Below are 20,631 nucleotides of genomic sequence, written 5' to 3'. Positions count from 1 at the left end.
TGGTGTTCCCATGTCTGCTGCCCTTATCCTTCTAGGGGTGTAGAGGTCCAGGTTTGGAAGGTGCTGTTAAAGGCGGCTTTGTGAGTTGCTGAGTGCATATTGTATATAGTACACACTGCTGCCACTGTGCATCGATGGTGGTGGACAATCAAGCAAGCTGCTTTGCACTGGATGGTGTTGAGTTTCTTGTGTTATTGAAGCTGTGCTCTTCCAGACAAGTGGAGAGTATTCCATCAAACTCCTGACTTGTGCCTTGTAGATGGTGAACTGCCTGTGAGGAGTCAGGAGGTGAGTTATTCGCCGTAAAAAAAACTCCCAGATTCTGGCCTGCCCTCGTAGCCATTGTATTTATGTGGCTGGTCCAGTTCAGTTTCTGGTTAATGATAACCCCGCAGGATGTTGATAGTGGAGGATTCAGCGATGGTGATGCCATTTAATGTCGAGGGGAGATAATTAGATTCTCCATTTTGGAGATGATCGTTGCCTGGTACTTGTGTGGCGCAAATGCTGCCACATTTCCTACATTGCAATGACTTCAATCCAAAACGTTTTGGGGTGATCTTTAGTCGCAAAAGGCACTATGTAAATGCAAGCCTTTTCTCCTTTCCGTCCTTCCTTCTTTTCCTTTCCCTATTCTGAATATCTCTGCAATTAATTTTAAATTAGCTTTAACCTTTCTGTTATCAAACTGATCCACATGCTTTGATACCACGGGTCTAGCTTCCCGATGAACTCTGAAGCCATATCATCCATTTAGGTAGCACTGGACTAAAGTAAAGGGAAAAGTAATACGTGCATAGGAGTGGAACTCAATTTCACTTTTGAAAAAAGCCCAGATAACCTGTGTAAGTTGGAGAACCTCTAGGAAACAACAACCGTCATATATTTAGATTTGATATTAAAATTGAAAAAGACAGTGAAAGTTAAAGGAACTTGATTGCAAACTGACCAATTCCAATGGGGAACAAAGCCAAATAAAATGAAAAGAAAAACTGACAGAAGACAGTGGATAAGCAGTGGGAAACAAGCAGATGTTTAGGATTGAAACTAGACTTATTCCCTACAATAGATAGTGGATATGGCAAATTCTGAAGTTCCATGGATGAGTAAAAAAATTCAAATTAAAACGAGACTTGAAGCCATATGATGAATTTAATGCTAATTACACAAAAGAAATTTAAGCAGAATATAGTTAATGTAGAGAGGAAAATAAATAAAACTAGGAAAGGATAAAAGGAAAGATTGACAATTAACAAAGAGAAACAGTAAGTGTTTTTATAAAAACAAGTACCAACAACAATAATTAAAAGATAGGGGTAAAAGATGTTTAAAAATTCTTATGGGGACTGGAGGCATTATAGAGGTATAATTGTACTTTCCCTCAGTTTTCACAAGAGAGGCAGTGGGATTGTTTCTGGCTGAGGTACCCACTTGACTTCATTTTCATGTCTTTTTCCCGTACCTCTTTTACAGAAAAATACTTTCAAATATTTTCTTTCAAATATTTAACTATTTTCCTTATACCAGCTTATTATGAGTTTGCTTCCACCATTGTTTCTGGTGGAACATTCTGTGGCCTGTGTTTATAAAAATATCTTCTAACTGCTTGCTTTGATCTTTTAGTGGTAAATTTATATTCTCTAATTGCTGAATTATGAAAAAGTAGAACAACTTTCCCCTATTTACTTTATTAAAAATCTTCATAATTTTAGCTGATCTCCAGTTACCCTTTTTCTGCTCCATTGCAACAAGCCCCAGTTACTCTACAATCTTAAAGTACACGGAGCCCTTGATTCCCTTTGGTGCCTCATCAAGTGATGTTCAACATGGACAAATCATTCATCAGTTTCAGGAGGTTGGTTGTTTGGGGAGCGCAGCGGGGGGGAGGGCAGGGCGAGAAGCAGTTGGGAAGGGTGGTGGGTTATCAGCAGGAGGTTCCCTGGCCTATTTCCATCTAAAGCCATTCACCTCTATAACCAATTTAGGGGACTACCAGGACTACTTTCACCTGACTGTTTATCCCACTAGAGCCCACTCTAGTCAGTCTACTCTCTGGCAGTGCAAACATACCAAGGCATGGCGATGGAGGACTCTGGCATGTAAGCTCATAGATATGATTCTGTGCAATTGTATAAGACTATGCCTTAATATGTTGTCATATATTACATGGTAATGACAGCTTATTGTTTTAGGATAAATTTTGTTGTTGTGATGCTTATAAATTTTAAATACTATTTTTAAACAGACTTTTATCAGTTTGTTCGGCCACATCACAAAAAGAGGTTTGATGAAGCCTGCTATAACCTGACTGGTGAGGGATGTGGATTTAAGCCTGAGCACGCACTTCCAAGAGAGGAGAGGAGAAGAGTAGAGCAGGAAGAAAATTCAGGTACACCATTTAGAAGCCCAGAATTCCTGCATTAACTAAAATAATCCATTACTTTATTATCTATTTTTTTGAACAAGAGGAATCCATTTTATAAATAAGCTGTCGATCAGGCAACATTATGGATATAACATAAGAAGAAAAATGAGTATTTTCCCTCTTGCTTCATTTTCCAATAAATTATATTGTGGTTGATGTTACATGTTCTTAATTACTTGCCGCTGCTGAGAAGATAGAGGCACTTGCAGGCAATAAAAAGGAAGTACCTCATAGGTGATTTCCCGTCGTGAATTTTTAGTGTTGAAATCACTTCTTAAAATACTATAGCTGAAAACCTATGATGCCAGTTAACTTCTAATAGGAAGAGGGATTAATTTTGGAAAAACGTTAGCTGGTATTTACCTTCTAATCAATCATTTAGGATTGCAGTTAATTAAGGATTCAAAAAAGAGAATGAGCGCTGTATAATTAATTATTAATTTATTTCCAGTTACTTTCTTCTCCATTTCTCTCCACTCTTCCTTGATGTTATAACTCAATCACAAAATAAGGTTTGATGAAACCTGCCACCATCTTACTGGTGATGGGTGTATAAATCTGATTATGCAGTTCCAAGACGTAAGAGGCAAAAAACAATCCTTTTACTTTAAGAAATTATGTTTAATCAAAATCCAGTCTGTATAACAAAGGCTTCCACAAGGTTTTCATAGCAGCTCTGTGGCAGAGCACACTACTGTACCATTGTCAGAGCTGTGGGCGATTTCATTTTGTATTAACAGCTTATCAAAGAATTTGTTTCCTGTGCTCGCCAGGGAGCAGAAGTAAAAAAAAAAAGGTCAGATTAACTCTAGCAACCCCTCAAGGAAGTCAGTTTGAAGACCAAGTTGCCTGCCAGTCACTTGACCAGTGAATAGTGCATGGCACTAAATTTCCCAAAGGTGGTCAGAAAGAAGTTCAACCTCATAACATTGGCTGTATGGAGTTTGTAGTTTTGTTACAAGATTGTCAGCAGCATTACGTAACCTTAGTGTAAGGTTTTTATTCTTGAAGGTTTTTTAAATGGATATTTCGCTGCACATTCTGTTTGTAATCAGGTTTTACTAATTTTTTAAACCTGAATTTATAGATTTGTCAACTCCTGTAAGACATGAACAGTTGAAATTTTTGAAAGCCCTAAAGGCTCAGTTCTGTGTGCCTCTTTCAGTTGTACATAGGGACAATGCCTGTCCTTTTCTGTGATTAATATACTTTAAAAAGAAATACAAAATACATTTTATAAGAAGAAATAGAGTAAACTTTGCAGTAAAGAAAACTGTGCAAAACTTAATAATAATAACAAAAAAACTGCGGATACTGGAAATCCAAAACAAAAACAGAATTACCTGGAAAAACTCAGCAGGTCTGGCAGCATCGGCGGAGAAGAAAAGAGTTGACGTTTCGAGTCCTCATGACCCTTCGACAGAACTGTCGAAGGGTCATGAGGACTCGAAACGTCAACTCTTTTCTTCTCCGCCGATGCTGCCAGACCTGCTGAGTTTTTCCAGGTAATTCTATTTTTGTTTTGTGCAAAACTTAAGTTTTCTAGCATTGCAGTTTAATTGAAAAATTACTGGAATTTTTTTAATTATAGCTATAACCTCTAGTTATTCTCATGTGGAAAAGGGAAGAATCATAATATTAATTTTTCAGGAAATGCAAATTAAGCAGTTCCTCATATTGCAAAACTATGTTTCCCGGAACAATCAAGCATTTATTTTCACTTTAGAATTTGCTGCCTTTTTCTTCCTGTGCTTACGTGGCAATGTACATAAATCTACATCGAGAATACACCAATCATGTATTACTCAGGCAGATAGGCAGAAAAGATTTCAGATTTGATTCCTGGTTTGTTTTTAGCTCTGAAGGGCTGTGTGGGAAGCTTAAATTGGGTTAACTGAGTCCTGTTGGAAGTATGTGAAACATGAAAGTCAGATGAGGACATGAAGCAGATTAGATTATGACATACCTTGCTCTCTCTTAGGAATAATTTGTTAACACTCTCCATCTGGACTCATGAAAAATGGACGTTTGCATGAACAGTGGCAGGATTACTTGCACCCATACATATTACTCCACTGTAAGCTCTTCCATCAGGAGATCCATATAGAAAATTGCATTGTGGAAGGGTTTGATGGGTAATGCCAGCTTAGTGTAATTTCCGTATCAACACTCTCAATTTGTTTGCATCAGGTCCCAAATTTAGTCCCTGCTTCACGCTGAGTTAGTGAATCCAAGCTAGACAGATGGAAGAGGCATGACTTCTATTGTGCCTCAATTCTATTGTGGTTAATATTAAATGTTCTTCATTATTTGTTGCTGAGAAGATTAAGGCACTTGCAAGCAATAAAACAGGAAGAGAAGGAAGAAACAGCTGGACTCCAAAGCCTAATCAGTGCTTACAGGAAGGGTGTATGGACTTTGAATAACACAATTAGGCTCATCTTGATGCCCACTTCTTGCTTCAATAGCTTGTCAAAACCACTGAGAACCATCTGTAATTGCGAAATCTTTCTCCGCAGCAGTTACTGTTGACAGGAGTAGAGAGGGAAATATGAGGTCTTAAAGCTTTGAAATGCACTTCCATAACCTGAACATTTTTAATACTATTTACTTTTATAGCATTGTTGAAATTTTATGTAAGATAAATGTGAATCCATGTTAAGAGTGGAGTTGAAAATTCAGAAGTGTCTTTCTGATTTCAATTTTTTATCAAGTAAAATGACTATGATTATGGTAAAGCTGCAAAGTGCTGCTCTTCAGCTTAACGCAGGATAATTATTATTCAACATTTTATGAAAAATCCAGGTAGTGAGACTAAATGGAAGTTTGAGCCTGCAATCTCTACAGAGAACAAATTTACATCTTCAAGTTCATCTCAACAGCTAAATGCTTGCACACATCTCAACAAAGGAGGAAAACACTTAAACTGTGGGGCACTTAGCAAAGGTATTGAGATTCCTTTGTTAATATACAGACTATTATTCAGATTGTTCTGTTTATTACAGACCCAATTAAAACTTGTTCTAATCAATTATTTTGTTCTCATTTTGGGTACTCTTCAAAATACATTTTTTGGCGAGAAAGAAGTTGCTGTTCTAATTCGTCCAAGTTCTAAAGCCCTAGGGTGGAATTTTCCGAGCCTGCTGGCAGCGGACATGATAGGTGGCCTGCATGGAAAATGTGGCACCACCTGCTTCACGACAGCATGAAGGCAGGTCGCTATCGTCCGCTCAGCCCGCTGACGGTGGACCGAGTTTCCTGCCATCAGTCGGCGAGGTGCTAATTGTAATATATTAGTATATAATTAAACGGCCATCCCACCAGGCTCCTGGTACCCAGCCGTATCATCCACCTACATTGGTGGGATAGCATGCTGATGTGTTTCACAACAGCACGTTGTGGCGACGTCCACTTGGTGGCCTTCACTTTAGAGGAACTGAAGTGAGCGAGCAGCAGCTTTCTCCACAGCTCGCCCGTTGTTTACAGGCCTCGGGGGCGCCGGGGAAACTGATGCCTGGCCCCGGAGGCGACTGCTGTGGGTGGTGGGGTTGTGTGGCTCATTGGCCACACATTATACCTGTATAAACTGACCATGCCTCTGCAACTAAGATCAGGCACAACCACAGTGATATGATTGGGGTCAGGCTCCTTGCCTGCCCACCCATGCAAGCAACGCAGAGGCACCAAGCGCTCCATACCTTATGCCCCTGCCCCCCGCCCCCCACCCTCCCCAGCACAGAATTCGAGTCTGCCGCCACTTTATTGGACCGTTGAGCAATTGGACTGCACACATTATATAATCTCTTTGCCAACGCTGGCCATGTAGCAGTCACTGCTGGAGGCGCTCACAACCCCTTGCAATCTCAGCATCCTGGTTTGGACCAGTGTCCCCCAGGTCGCTGGCTGACAGGGTAGCCATGCAGCGCACTCACCTCTGGCCATCCAAGGGGTGACCAGCACTCTCCAGGATGCAATAAGGGGCAGTCACACAGGGTCAGGAAAGGTGCTAAGTACAGCCATGATAACCACGGCGCTCTCTCTTTCATGCTGCAGGAGGACTGTGTCAGCATCCTGGATCCTGGTGACCTTGCTGTATGCCTGATGACCTATGGAGACCGTAGAAGACGGAGGAGAGAGTGACTGAGGCACCTGGCTGCACAAAAGCAGGAGCAGCAACCTCGTGGAGAAGGGGCAGCAGGGTGACAAGATTGACAGCAAGCCATGGCTGGTCGGCGCCTAGCGACACCCAGGGTCTATAGACTCCACCTGCCGTTCCTGCAGATGACTGAGAATCAGTGTCGATGACGACTGCACATGTCTAGGGACCTGGTGGCTCACATCTGCCACTTACTGCAGGACTTGGCGCCAAGGGGACATGGAGGGCATCCACTGCCAATGGCTGTGAAAGTGACCGTGGTGCTTAATTTCTATGCCAGTGGCTCCTTTCAGGGCTCCACAGGTGACCTCTGTGGGATTTCACAATCTGCCACCCACAAATGCATCCATGAGGTCACGGGTACCATCTTTGCGAGGCCACACAACTTTGTGCATTTTTCCCGGGACCGGGACAGCCAGGATGCAAGGGCCATTGAATTCACCCTGATCTCAGGATTCCCACAGGTGCAGGATGTGATTGACTTCATTTATGTGGTGCTCAGGTCTCCATTGTTACACTCAGTGGACTTCATCAACCGCAAGGGCTTCCACTCACTGAATAATCAGCTGGTATGTGACCACCAGAAATACATCCTGCAGGTATGCGCACAGTTTTCAGGGAGTGTGCACGAAGCTTACAGCCTGAGTCATTCGCAGATCCCTGCAGTCCTCCAGGGTCTGCAGAGGCTGCAGGGTTAGCTCCAGGGTTCGAGATAAGAACTACCCATAGAGGCCGTGGCTGATGACACCCTTGTGGCGGCCTCAGACTGCAGCAGAGCGAAGCTATAACGAGGCTTGTGCAACACACAACATGGTGGAGCAGACCATCGGGTTGCTGAAATTGCAGTTCCGGTGCCTGGACCGGTCTGGTTGAGCCCTGCAAAACAGTCCGCAAAGAGTGTCACGCATCGTCATCGTCTGCCACGCATCATCATTGCCTGCTGTGCCCTTTACAACCTAGCGATGCAATGGGAGGGGAGCTGGCTGAGGAGGAGATGGAGGAGCTGTGTGTCTCCTCTGATGAGGAGGACGTCGACAGAGCTGAGGGTGAGGGGGGTCCTCGGTGGTGACGACGACGGGGATGAGGCCCTCGCACTGGTTAGACAAGGCAGGCACACTTGGGAGGCCCTCACAGCTGCCAGATTTGTGGAGGATGATGACGACATGCAATGAGATATCCCCGTAGATCCTCATATTGCAGCTGTGGATGTTTGACTTCAGTCTGGCTTATCACAGCGTCAATACCCTCTGTGAGCAAGCTCCTGTCATGGAGATGCAGTGGAGACACTAATAGTTGCTCAATCACAGGAGGATGATGACAACATGCAGTAAAGCCACTCCATAGATCTTCACATAGGCCCTGAGAATGTCTGACTCCTGTCTAGACGAGAGCAGCTCGCTGATCCATGATCAGGGCCATCTCAAAGACGCAGCCATGAAACTTTAGATCTGATGCTGTGTCTGCCTTCAGCACCTTAGCTCTTCAGGAGCTAGTGCACAGCATCACTGATCACAGATGCTGATGTGATGGAGGCGAGCCCCACCTTAAAGGTGCTGAGAGCACACAGAATATGAGAGAACTCTGTGGTGCTTGCCCTCGACGTTTTGGCAGCAATGACCAGCACTGCCGAGGTGCAGGCATCAGTATTGTTTCCAGGGAGTGTGAGGCTGGACCATCACTGTGGTCTCAAGGCTGAGACGCTCGCCTTTTACCTTGTGCAGTAAGATTTCACATCTGAATGAGAAGTACATAGCTTATCAGAACAAGGAGCCACAGACAGGGTGACATTCTTAGGAGTTTATTGACAATAGTGAACAGTAGGTATGAGTGATCAACACCCATGACCAGGCTGTGCAACTACTTTTACCTAACTTTCCTAATTCTGCCACTACGTCTTGGTGCTGCCTGGACATCCACAGCAGAGGTGGAGGCAGCCTGCTGACTGTGATGTCTTTGGTAGGCATCCTTTGGAGGGCCACGGCCTGCTTTCAGGGTCCTGCTGTGTGGCACAGGCCTTGGCCTATGAAGCTGTATCTGCAGAGGTCACAGGAAGATAGGATTCGGATGGGCCTGTCGCTCCCAGAGTCACCTGTGTGGATTGCCCCAGAGTGTGCACTTGCTGATCCTCCTCCCTATGGGTGCCGGAGGTCCTCTGGCTGACTCTGTGATTGGAAGGGGTAGCTGGAGTGAGCTCGAGCTGCCCAGCACCCCTCTTCCATAAACACTGTTGGAGGCCAACTGTGGCATCAGCGATGGAGTTAAGCCCGCGCAGCAGTGCAGGAGTGACATCCTGGACCATGGTCTCCATGGCCGCTGCCATCCTGCCAGTGTTGACCTTGGTGCATTGGCAAACTGGCGTTATCACCTCAGCATGAAGATGGACGGACTTCTCCATCATGCCTTGCAATCCGAGGATTGCAGCGGACATCCCTTCCTGTTGTTCCCTAGCTTGCCTTTGCAGCTCCAGCAACTGTGACATGACCGAGTCCAGAGGCTCTTCATCTGACTTGGACCCAGCAATGTTCTGGCCTCCAGCAATCCTCTGAGTGCCGGGGACCTGTGAAGTCCCTGCCTCCGCCAGCTGCGGATCAGAAAGTGCAAAATGCTCGCCAGATTGTGATCTCGATGCTACTCTAAAACTAGGTCCCACCGGCGTGTGTGTCTCTGCACTGGTGGAGGGTGTGGGTGAGCACTGTCTCGGGACTTCAGGGAGGTCTTCAGATTCCTCTTCAGAGGTTTCTTCGGAGCTTGATTGGAGGCCCTGGGTCATGGACTCTGTCGGCTGTTTGGCAGATGTGCCTGTGAAAACAAGGGGAGATAATTAGTGCATGGCAGTGGCCTGTGAAAGAGGACACATCACTCACGGCATGGTTGTCTGATGGATGTTGCACTGCTGGATCCTCACTTGGTACAGCAGCGCCAACCTCACTGTCAGCACAGGACTGGTCCCAGTCATTACTGGCCAGCTGAATGGCTCTATTTTCTAATTCTGTCCGAACTTTGATCTCCGGCATCCCTCCGTTTGTCTGCGACCTTTCTCCCCTGTTGTCAGCTAGTTTGTCCTACATGGATAGAGATGGGGAGAGTGTATCAGGACACTTGCCGGGCCAGATGATAAGTATGCCTGGCCTGTGTGGGTGGTGAGTGGTCCCATGGGTGGGACGAGGACAATGACAGTGAATGTGTGAAAGAGTGAATGTCCCTTGCACTGGCAGTGAGTGAGGGCCCTGTGGATGTGTGAAGGGTTTTTGAGCGTGTGAGTTGAATGTGATGAAAAGAGTGACTTACCCTGGTGGAATGGAGGAGATCATTCATCCTTTTGCGACACTGGGTGGCTGTCCTCCTGCAGGGTGTTGGCGCTAACCACCGCTGCCACCACCTCCCAAGCCGGGTTGGTGACATTGCTACCCATCCTGCGGCCAGAGCGGGAGGGATGGTAGAGCACATCCCCACGGGCCTCCACAGCATCCAGCAGTTGCTCGAGGGACCTGTCGTTGAAGCAGGGGGATGCAGTCTTTTTGCCTTTGCTGGCCATGTCTCCCTGGTAGTGGTGATGAGCTGGTGGCGATGGGCACATTGCTGGGTGCTGCCTTTTAAAGATGGTGGCCGGCGTGATGCAACAGTGGGGTGATGGCAAGCGGGTGAATGAGAACCCGCCCGTCATGGAAACGGCATGTTTCCCTGGAATGCATAAATAATGAGGCGGGCTCAGGAAGATATGGCGTGAAAACCCTCCATTTCTGTCGGTGGGTAGGACTCCATTTTAGCCGCCGGCTGCCGTACTTAGTGCAATTCTTGGAAAATTCCACCCCTAGAGTGTCTACCTTTGTGAAATTTAACCAAAGTTAAGTATACATAGATTATTGAGCTGATTGTGTCATTTAACATCATTTGTATTTTCATATACAAGTTCTCAGCATTTTATTTAATTAAAGTCACTTGAAATGGTAAAGTTCAGTCCCCCAAATAAAACTTAGGCATGAGAAACCTAGGAATTCTAAAGTTGCATCAAGTGAATACACTTTCTATTGCAGGAAAATTGAGATTTTTCAGGAAATTATTTTGTTTGAGATGACTGATTTATAAATTTGATTAAAAGATTGTATTAATGTGGGCTTTTGTCTGCCTTAAATATAGGTGAAATTTGTAATTCTGAACCAACAGTTTCCACAAGTACACCTTCAAACATATTAGCTGCTACGACAGACCAGAAGAAACAGCATTTACTTGCTGCTTATATTACTGATGCTAAGAAGGCTTTAGGATCTAGTAATTTCAACAGATTCTCCACAGTACTTCAGACATATAAAAAGACTGATAACTATGACAACATGGTGTCTGAAATAGCTGCTCTCTTTACAGAAAAGTCTGAGGATTTTCATTTACTACGAAGTAAGTAGCTGGTATCTTGTTTATATCAAGTGCATGGTAAGGTTTTGTCTGTTCGGCAAATATTTACCTCCCTGTGCTCCACGGTTGTCTAGCTTCTAAGATAGCTAGTGGAAACCAATAATTCCACAGTGCCTGTACAGATCAACAAAAGCTCATGCACTTTATTGGCTCTTCAGTGAAAATTTAAAATGTTTAATAATAATCATTTATAGTCTCTTACATTGCTAAGAGATGTCGAGGTGTGACTGGAGTTGTGGAGTCCTGCAATCCAATTGTGTGATGTATTCCATTTCGAGACACTAGTCCAACATCAAACCTGCAATGGAACAACACTGCCTTCATCAGGATTCAGAAATTTCTTGATGTTGATTACATGTTCCTCTTTTCTTTGGAATCTGTATCTGTTGACTATTAATTGCATGTGTTCTTTTATTTGAATTTGGTGTTTGACATTTGCATTGATTTTACTTGCCTTTTTCTTTGTAATTGTGTTATGTTCTCTCCATTTATATGTTTAAAATCTTGCTTTGCAAATAGTCAAGATACAGTTACCATAAGAAATAGGAGTAGGCCTTTCGGCCCTTTGAGCCTGCTCTACCATTCAATAAGATCATGGCTGGTCTGATTTTGGCTTCAAATCTACTTTCCTGCCTGCTCCCATAACTGACTCCCTTGTAGATCAAAAACTTCCCAATTGAGTCTTAAATATATTCAATGATACAACATCCTAGGCTCTCCATTATAGAGAATTCCAAAAGTTAATGACACTCTGAGAGAAGAAATGGTTCATCATCTCCATCTTAAATGGGAGACCCTTTATTTTGAAACTATGCCTCTGGCTTTAAATGCTCCATGAGTGGAAACTTCCTCTCAGCATTTGCCCCATCAAGCCCCCTTGAAAACTTGTATGTTTCAATAAGATCACTGCATTCTTCTAAACTCCAATGAGCTCAACCTTTCATCTTGAGAGAAGCTTAGGAATCAATTTAGTGAACCTTCTTTGAAATGCCTCCAATGCAAATATGTCCCTTCTTAAATAAGATGACCAAAACTGCATGCAGTACTCTAGATGGTCTCACCAACGCCTGTACAGTTGTCGCAAGACTTCCCTACTTTTTTTACTCCATCCTCCTTGCAATAAAGGCCAACATCCCATTTCCCATCCTAATTACTTGATGTACCTGCGTGCTAACTTCTTGTGATTCACAAAGTCACCCAAATGCTCCAGTATCATAGCATTCTGCAGTTTCCCTCCATTTAAATAATCTGCTTTTCTACTCTATTACCAAAATGGACAACCTCACATTTTCGCATGTTATACTTCAATCTGTTAAACCAGGATGTTTGCTTTTATAAGACTCCAAAGCTCCTGCTTTGGACTCTTCAGATAGCTTCAACCTGAGGAAGTTTTGAAGGAAGCATGAGACCTGCTGCTTTCAAGTTTCAACAGGACAAATAATAACACCAACTTGTATTTATATACTGTAATACCTGTAACATAAATGGCTTCTCGAGTAGCTTCACCTTGTGAAATGAAGTTCACTCTCTTTAATTAATGTAATCATGATTGAATATGCAAACAGTTGGTCTTGACGTAAAATCTTTGGAGATGGCTTTGCTTTAATCTGATGTTGATTTATAATACAGAGTTCATTAAGTTGGTGGAAGTAATCACAGGCCAGATATTTGGCAGCTGTTGAGCCTGTGCTGACTTTCAATCAACGGCACCTTGCTTTTATATAGTGTCATAAAGTGTTCCCATTTACAGCTTTGTACAGCTTCTACATCTTTATATTTTTGTTAGGTAGGGGTATCTATCAATTAGAGGCAGTGGAGGGGTTAAGGATGGAGGGTACAGAGCACAGTGGTTATGTTATGGGGCTAGTAATCCTGAGACCCTGACGAATGACCTGGAGTGATGGGTTCAAATCTCACCACGGCAGCTGAGGAATTTAAATTTAATCAAATAAATATGGAATTTATTTTTAAAAGCTAGTGTTAGTGACGACCACAAAACTACTGATTGTTGTCAAAAACCTAACTGGTTCACTAAAGTCCTTTTAGAGAAGATAATCTGCTCTACTTGCCCACCTTGCCCTATATATGACTGCAGACCCACTGCAATATGGTTGCCTCGACACTGCCCTCAGAAAAGATTGAATAAACCACTCAGTTATACTCAAGAAGGTGGCTTCCATCATTTCTCAAGGCAATTGGGGATCGTCAATGAAAGCACAGGCCATGTACTGTATGGAGGATGAATTGGGTGCCATTAGAGTAGTTATGGAAGCTGGCCAGTATCTGCCGATCATTTCACCAAGAGGCAGCATGTAGATGAGATGGGGGGATGGTTCAAGGAAAGATCCATGGGAGATTCTGCAGTGGCAATCAAAATGCACATGCAAATGGACACAGACAGTTTAGAGAAAACTCTGTTGCTGCTTTGTTTTTGTGGTGTTTATGAGCATTGTGTTGAGAGAACTGTCTTTGAGTTGTTGAAAACAATTTGGTGGCCTTTTCAAAGGATTGCAATGCAGTTAAGTGTTCAAAAAAAAAGGTCCTGGTTTGCAAGATCAGTGGCAATGTTTGCTCATTATGTGTTTACAGAATTTTACATATTTGTTAGAACACACCACAAACAACAGTTTAACCAGATGTGTAAAGAGCTGACGGGCACAGACTGTAAACAGTTCATTGAGAAGGAGCATCAGCCTGAGAGACAAGGGGGAATTCTGAACAAAACTGAAGAGAAACCCCCTAAACATATAGTCCTGACTGGAAACCAGAATGACAGCAATAATGAGAATGGTAAGAACGTCCTGGCATTTATTGTCTTTCACAAGATCAACTTTGGGTTTTGTGTATATTTACAAGATTTTTATAAACTTTTATTTTGATAACGTTTAATGCTTGGAATACAGAGAAGTAAGCATTTCCATAAACTAGCTAGTTTTTGTGTTTTCAGTTCTCAGACTGTAATACTGGAGTAAATATTAATATTCCAGTAATATCACTCAAAGCAGAAGGAGCTTTACTTACCATAATATTCAGCAGTTTTTAAGTGTAAAGATTTTAATTACCTTTTTTCCCTGATTATTTTACCTTAAATGGCATTGTTCTTTTTCTATCTCAATTCAGTTCAATTTTCAAAATTGAATTTCACTTTATTGTCCATATGGAAATTAATTTTGGGTACACTGCTCGTTCATTAAAAATTACATATAAATGAATAATAAAAGAAAATTACCCTATCACTGAGATCTAATTTAAATTATGTATTAAAAACTATTCCAATGCATTAAACTAATTAGTCAATGAGTCCCTGATTGCATATCCTCGTCAATGCATCAAACTCCTGTTGAAAATTCTTTTAGAGAAGGGCATCTATCATACCTTTTTCTGCCTTTAAAAGCTTTTACTTTTCTTTATCTTCCTGGTATTGGACAGAGCAGCTCCCCCAATAAAATTAGGTTATTATATATTGATACTAACAGGGCTGCTCTGTGTTCATATCCCAGTCAGTTTAAAGTCCTGTGAACTGATGATGGTCTTTGCCTGATAAACTCATCTGTAGCATGGAATTTTCCTTCACTACATTGTTTTTGATGGTTTCTTATTGACAATGGTGAGATATTTTGAAGAAAACAGTCACATCACTTGAAAACTTATTAACATGAAAAGTATAGATGATTGCATATTTTCCTGTGCCTGTGAATTTTTTTGCACTCCCCAAAAAATAACTGACCGCCTTTCAAAATAAGATGTTTGATAATTCTTTTAAATAGGTGGGAAAATTAGCTAGACAGAAAAGAGGTTTAAATAAATATTTAACTAGAGAAATTTACTTAGGAGAATCAGTAGGAAAGCCACAGTAATTGGGCTGACTTGGAACTGAATGACTTTAGGTTAGATGTGGAGAGGGGAGCTGTGAATTTCAGAAGAACACAATGAAATTAAACCCTTAACGAGGCTTTAAGCTGCAGTGAACGGTCTAATCATGCTTTTACATTTTAGAAACCATGCTAATGGTCTTTGAAGACTTTTTTCCTCCAAAAATGAAATAGCAAAAGTAGTTTTATAATGTCCAGCAGAGCTGTGATTTGGGCTTCCATTAGGTAGATACCCACGTGGAGCAGGCACATTCAAACATTTATTTTAGTATGCGTGAACATTCAGACGCAAGTTGTCCATGTGTCTTGATTTTTTTTCTATTTTTGGCCAATTATGATTTTACTAGCTGAAGGATCTGTTGCAACACAAAGCAAGATTTCAGCATTCTTTCCAAGCAGTGGAAAACCAACGTCCTCAAATGTCGTGGGGATCCCAGACAATTTGCATTGTATTAATGATAATATGGTAAAAAGCTGTCCCTCTGAATTTCAAGAAATGGGAACAAAAAGCATAAGACCTCCATCAACAAATGAACCATTGCCGCATTTCTGCTCAGATGTGAATTTGACGTTTGGTAAGTTACATGAAGTTATATGAATTAATATTAGCATACAGCTTTAGTTAACTAAAACACTTCTCAGCATTAGACCATGTATAAACCTGAAATTCTCCACAAATTCCTCCCTACCCTGCCAAATATATATTCTATTTTGAATTTCAATTCTAAAAGCTACGAATTTGAGTGCTTTGGGATGTCCCGAGGTTGTGAAAGGTATGAATAGGTATGTTTTGGTAACTAACTAGCTTCCAAATTGTTTAATTACGTCAATGAAAACCAAAGACAGGGTGAGTTTTAAGAAAAGTGAGTGGATACCCAGAGATTAAGAAGCAGTTTTCAGTTGTTTACTGGAAAGCATGAAATATACAACTCGAGTGATATTCGCTTGTTTCTTATGCAAGTTCCATTACCTATTTTTTATAGTATGCTGATTTTGATAAGTTCAAATAATGTTTTAATTAGTTCAAGATAAAATGGTAGTTTTATTTTATGTTAACTTGCCATTATGTAAGGCTGCTCTATACCCTTTAATAGAGTAGTCATTTAATGTTGTGAAGTGTTGATTGGTGGGTGCACAAAATTGCAGGGTGCATAATTACTGACATAACGCCATTCAGTCCATCTAGGTTCATCCATCCAGAAACACCTGACCATCCACAAATTTGCATCATTTAACTTGCTTCTTAAATGATGCCAGGGTTTTCATTTCTACTGTTAATTGTATATCAGTTTGGGGTTAATGTGATGGGCATTAATTGGGAACTCACCTGTGCTCATATATAGGAGCAGGCTGAACATTTGGTCGTAGGTTGGAGATCACAATATGTAATATATGTCTCTGTAATTAAAAGTTTATCAAGATTAGGCTTTCTATCCTTTATCGCCTGGTTATCTGAATTCTAACATGCACCATGCAACGTGGAAGTCCATGCCATGGATTGATCTTTTTGTGAGGAAGAATTTCCTGATTTGAGGTTCAGGTTTGGGGTGGGCTAGCTGCCGTTTACATCAAAGCAGAGCAGCAAATAGTGGTCACAACTGTCATTTTCTTACTAACAAAGTATTTTTTTAAAAACATATAAGAAACAGTAAATCATTAAATAGAATTTGCATTTATCTAGTGCCACTTGCTTTCTCAGGACATCCCGAAATGCTTCCAAGCCAATGTTGGCCTTAACCTGGCCATCCCCCTGCTTTTCTTAAAAGTGCCATGGGAACTTCAGCTGAATGTAGAACTGCAGAAATGGCCTCAGATTAATTAAAGCAAAATATTGCAGATGCTGGAAATCTGAAATAAAAACAGAAAGCGCTAGGAAAATTCAGCAAGTCTGGCAGGAGAGACTCTTCTTTGGAACTGTTTGGCCTCAGTTTAATCTCATTTGAAAGTTTTGACAGTGCAACACCCCCTTAGAGTGTACAAAAGTGTCAACCTATATTATATTTCTCTGTGCCAAAATTTGGAATGGGGCTTGTGTCCGTTACCATCTGACTTAGAGCTAAGAGTGCCACCAACCAATTGCAGAATGACTAATTAACCAATTAAAAACCTTGATATAAGGGAGAACAACTTAAAAGACTGCTGAAGTTAGATGCGTGCATGTACATGTGTTTCAGGGTTTAAAAAACTGAAGGGTTCATTAACTCATTGCAAGGCATTAACATTCGTAGATTACACAGATTTAAGTGCAATAATTTGAAGTCTATAAATGTATAGGAGAAAAATGAAATCCATTTTTTATTGCTTTAGGGAAAATTGTGATACATCAATAGAAGCAGCTTATTAAAGAGTGTGTAGAATTGGTGATTAATTAATAAGCAGCTTGCGTGATCAAATTTGATGACAATACTGCTGTATTCTGTGTCCCCTTTTAGTTTGAGCTTTAGCTGTCTTAGCCAGTACTGAGTTTTGAAGTGTTCAACACTATCAGGTCAGCAAACAGAATGAAAAGAAAATGTTGCTTACTCCTAAATTCCCTGTTTATCAAAGATGAACTCTCCTCAGTTTGTACTTAGCTGATTTTAACTTTTAAAAGTTTATTTGTGCTCTTCTGTTTTGTGTTCTTAAGCTTTTCATATCAAGTAATATTGTCCTTAAAATATTTCATTTTGTTTGTGCTGTGATTCCCTTTTTTTTTTAGAGCCTACACTAATCAGGCACACACAGTTAGAGGAAGTGGTCAAAAGATATACTAGATTTGTTAACTGCAAAACCTGGGCATAAGTACCAGAATTTGAGTGCAGATTTGTCATTTCTAATGATCTCTTCAACCAAAATTGCTGTTTTTTTTAAATCGCTCCAGACTTGTTTCTGTATTGATGTTTTGGTGGTCATTGTGGCAGCTATGAAAACACTTTTCTGAACAGGAGACCCAGCAACCTGTAAATAAAACAAAGCTGTTCCTTTACTGGGATATGTTACTGAAGTGTTTTTTTTCCCCCACTATCGATGCACTGAAACTTGTGACACCAAGACCAGCTAATTTATATGAACAGCTGTTTTTTCCAAAGGAAATGTTGTAAATTTTGCACCATATTCTGCTAGGTTTCCATTGCATACTTTGCAAAATTGATGCAACAGTGCCATTTAATTGTCATTCCTGTGAATTCACCTGCTGCATGTCTTGCTGGAAGCAGTTGTTGAAGGTTAGACTAGCTTTTTAATTTTTTTTTAAATGCTCAATTAGCAATGAATATGTTGTGATTTTTATATATTTAGTTCTAAAGCTTGTTTTGGAAACCAGAAAATTGGGTAGCAAAAGCAGTGACTAACTGAATCTAAGAAAACTAACACTAGACTGAAAAGGCGGTTACTTAGTGCAAATACGTTCAAAAGCAGATGGGTGGTTTATTGTGATTTTTCAGTGCTATATGTTTATTCAATTTCAGTTACTTAACTGATTATTACAAAAGCTTATATGTAGATGTTCTCAGTTGATCTCATGTTGGTTTGAATTTTTTTCTCTGCCAATTTATGCTTTCTGTCACCCATATCAAGTTGTAAACTGCTCTCAGAACTGTACTTGTTTTTCTGTAATCTAGGAATTAGGAAGTGCATAAGAACAGTCTAATGAAAACTCTGCCTGTGATGATTGCTCCATTGTGAGGCCTTGACCTCTACTTATTACTACCTCATCACAGTGATATGACTGATGGAAAACAGAAAATTGCTGAAAGGAATATAGAAAATGCTCAAAGACGTGGATAAAAAGATAATAAAGATTCAAATACAGGAAGTCCTCGCTTAAAGTTGTGGTTTCATTCCTGAAAATCACAACTTTTAAGTGAAACGACTTTAAGCAAACCACATTTTCCTGTTAAAACCAATGTAAAAGCTGTAGTTAGGTTCTGTAGAGCCTTCCTCATTAGAAAAAAAAAACCCTGTAACTTCAAATACTTCACAATACTGAATTCCTATATTGATAAATGAAATAACTTTTAAAATAAAATAAATATACATATAAAATTTTTATTGGCAACTAATTTTGAATGTGTTGCATAAATTAAAATCTACTGTTTCACTGAAATTTTTAAAATTCATTTTATGGGATGTGGACATCACTGGTTAGGCCAGCATTTATTACACTTCCCTAATTGCCCTTGAGAAGGTGGTGGTGATCTTCCTTCTTGAACTGCTGCAGTCCCTGTGGTGTAAGTATACCACAGTGCTGTTTGGTAGGGAGTTCCAGGATTTTGACCCAATGACAATGAAGAAATGGCGATATGCTTCCAAGTCAGGATGCTGACTGGCTTAGAAGGGAACTTCCAGGTAGTGGTGTTCCCATGTGTCTGCTGCTTTTGTCCTTCTAGATGGTAGCAGTCGTGGGTTTGGAAGGTGTTGCCTAAGGAGCCTTGGTGAGTTCCTGCAGTGTATCTTGTGGATGATACACACTGCTGCCACAGTTCATTGGTGCAGCAATTCAAAGGTCATTAAACAATTCTGGATAAAAAGCAATCTATTATTGGTTAAAATTAAAAATCATATTAGTTCTCTGAGATTGTTGACAGATATTTAAAAAGTTCCCATTATACTGTATATGGAAAAGCTAAAACTCATTGCATGTTGTTATTCATAAATCTAGAAAATATAAACAATATAGGCAATCCACCATTCAGTTAGATCATGGATGACATATACCCCAACATCATGTGTGGTCTGTACTTGATACCTTGATCTAACATACATCTACTGATCTTGGTCTTAAGTTTCAAGTAATCCTGCAGTCTTAATCTTTTGGAGTTGGGGAGAGATTAGACCAGGTTAAAACCACATTAATCTGCAATATCTGGGCTTGAGTTTAAAAAAAGCCCTTGTTTATCAAACTTGCTCCCACCTTTAAAATGAATAATGGAAAGCTGAGATTTTTTTTAAAAATGAAAACCAGGTTAGTAAACTAAGGTAGGTCAGTTAGGCTAGAGAGATAGGAGATTTTAAAAATACATTTTTAAGTGTTATTTCTATAAGAATACTTTAAGGCTATTCTTATGATTGGAATATTGGTTTTTTCTCTACTTATTGTGCTTATTTCAAACTGTCATTGTATGAGCTTAACAAAATTGAGTCATCAAAATGTAAATATAAGTATTGAAATGCAGCCCCATCTCCAAAGACTTCATTGTCCTATCATCATTCCAGAAAAATAAAAGATGCCCACAATGCAAAAAGACCACCAATAGAAGATACTTGAGGCAACTTTTCTTTTGGACAGACGATCCACAGTCTCAGAATGAAGTGATGAACAGTATTGACACAAAGGACATTCTCAATTGACCTTGCATTCTGCATAACTAACATCAAGGAAATAACCAATTTTGCTGCAAAAATGCAATTTTATTTGCGCATAAACTATCTTATTTAAAATTGTGTTTTTATGGCTATCAAAATATTTGACAAAACTTTTTTGAATTAATCATTGTACTTGGGAAGATTCTGAACGTTGTAAATGTCAACTTCATTGTGTGCATGTGAATAAAAATATATTTTGACAAATCATGTGCTTTATATAAACAGTTCAGGATCAAAGATTAAGATCTCAATAATGCCCTTAACAATAGAAGCTCAGTTCAGTTGGATCTGCAAGTTGGTAAATGGTGTAGTGTATTGAACCATTACTATGTGATTCTGTGGAATGATAGTTATGGGTTTAAATTCTTGCAAATGCAAGAATAAGTATAGCATAAACGTGAAAATCTGTCACATGAACAAAATGT

General features: G+C 40.5%; 1 protein-coding gene across 8 annotated transcripts in view; it reads left to right on the top strand.

Moving 5' to 3' along the window:
* rtel1 (regulator of telomere elongation helicase 1) overlaps positions 1 to 20,410 on the top strand; it is a 149,453-nt gene extending 129,043 nt beyond the window's left edge. For 5 of the 8 annotated variants that reach the window (XM_041204951.1, XM_041204952.1, XM_041204950.1 and 2 more), the window contains 7 exons: positions 2,246 to 2,389; positions 5,231 to 5,371; positions 10,719 to 10,973; positions 13,581 to 13,781; positions 15,211 to 15,438; positions 17,966 to 18,066; positions 20,057 to 20,410. In XM_041204951.1, coding sequence (XP_041060885.1) covers positions 2,246 to 2,389; positions 5,231 to 5,371; positions 10,719 to 10,973; positions 13,581 to 13,781; positions 15,211 to 15,438; positions 17,966 to 18,066; positions 20,057 to 20,191 — 1,205 coding nt within the window. In that variant the 3' untranslated portion in view covers positions 20,192 to 20,410. The remainder of the gene's footprint in view (positions 1 to 2,245; positions 2,390 to 5,230; positions 5,372 to 10,718; positions 10,974 to 13,580; positions 13,782 to 15,210; positions 15,439 to 17,965; positions 18,067 to 20,056) is intronic. The other 3 variants (XM_041204953.1, XM_041204954.1, XM_041204956.1) reach the window with 3 other exon arrangements.
* Positions 20,411 to 20,631: the final 221 nt, after the last annotated feature.

Source organism: Carcharodon carcharias, chromosome 14, assembly GCF_017639515.1.
Source record: "Carcharodon carcharias isolate sCarCar2 chromosome 14, sCarCar2.pri, whole genome shotgun sequence".
NCBI classification, from domain to species: Eukaryota; Metazoa; Chordata; class Chondrichthyes; order Lamniformes; family Lamnidae; genus Carcharodon; species Carcharodon carcharias.
Note: the sequence above shows the minus strand (reverse complement) of the source record. Positions and strands in the feature narration are given on the sequence as shown.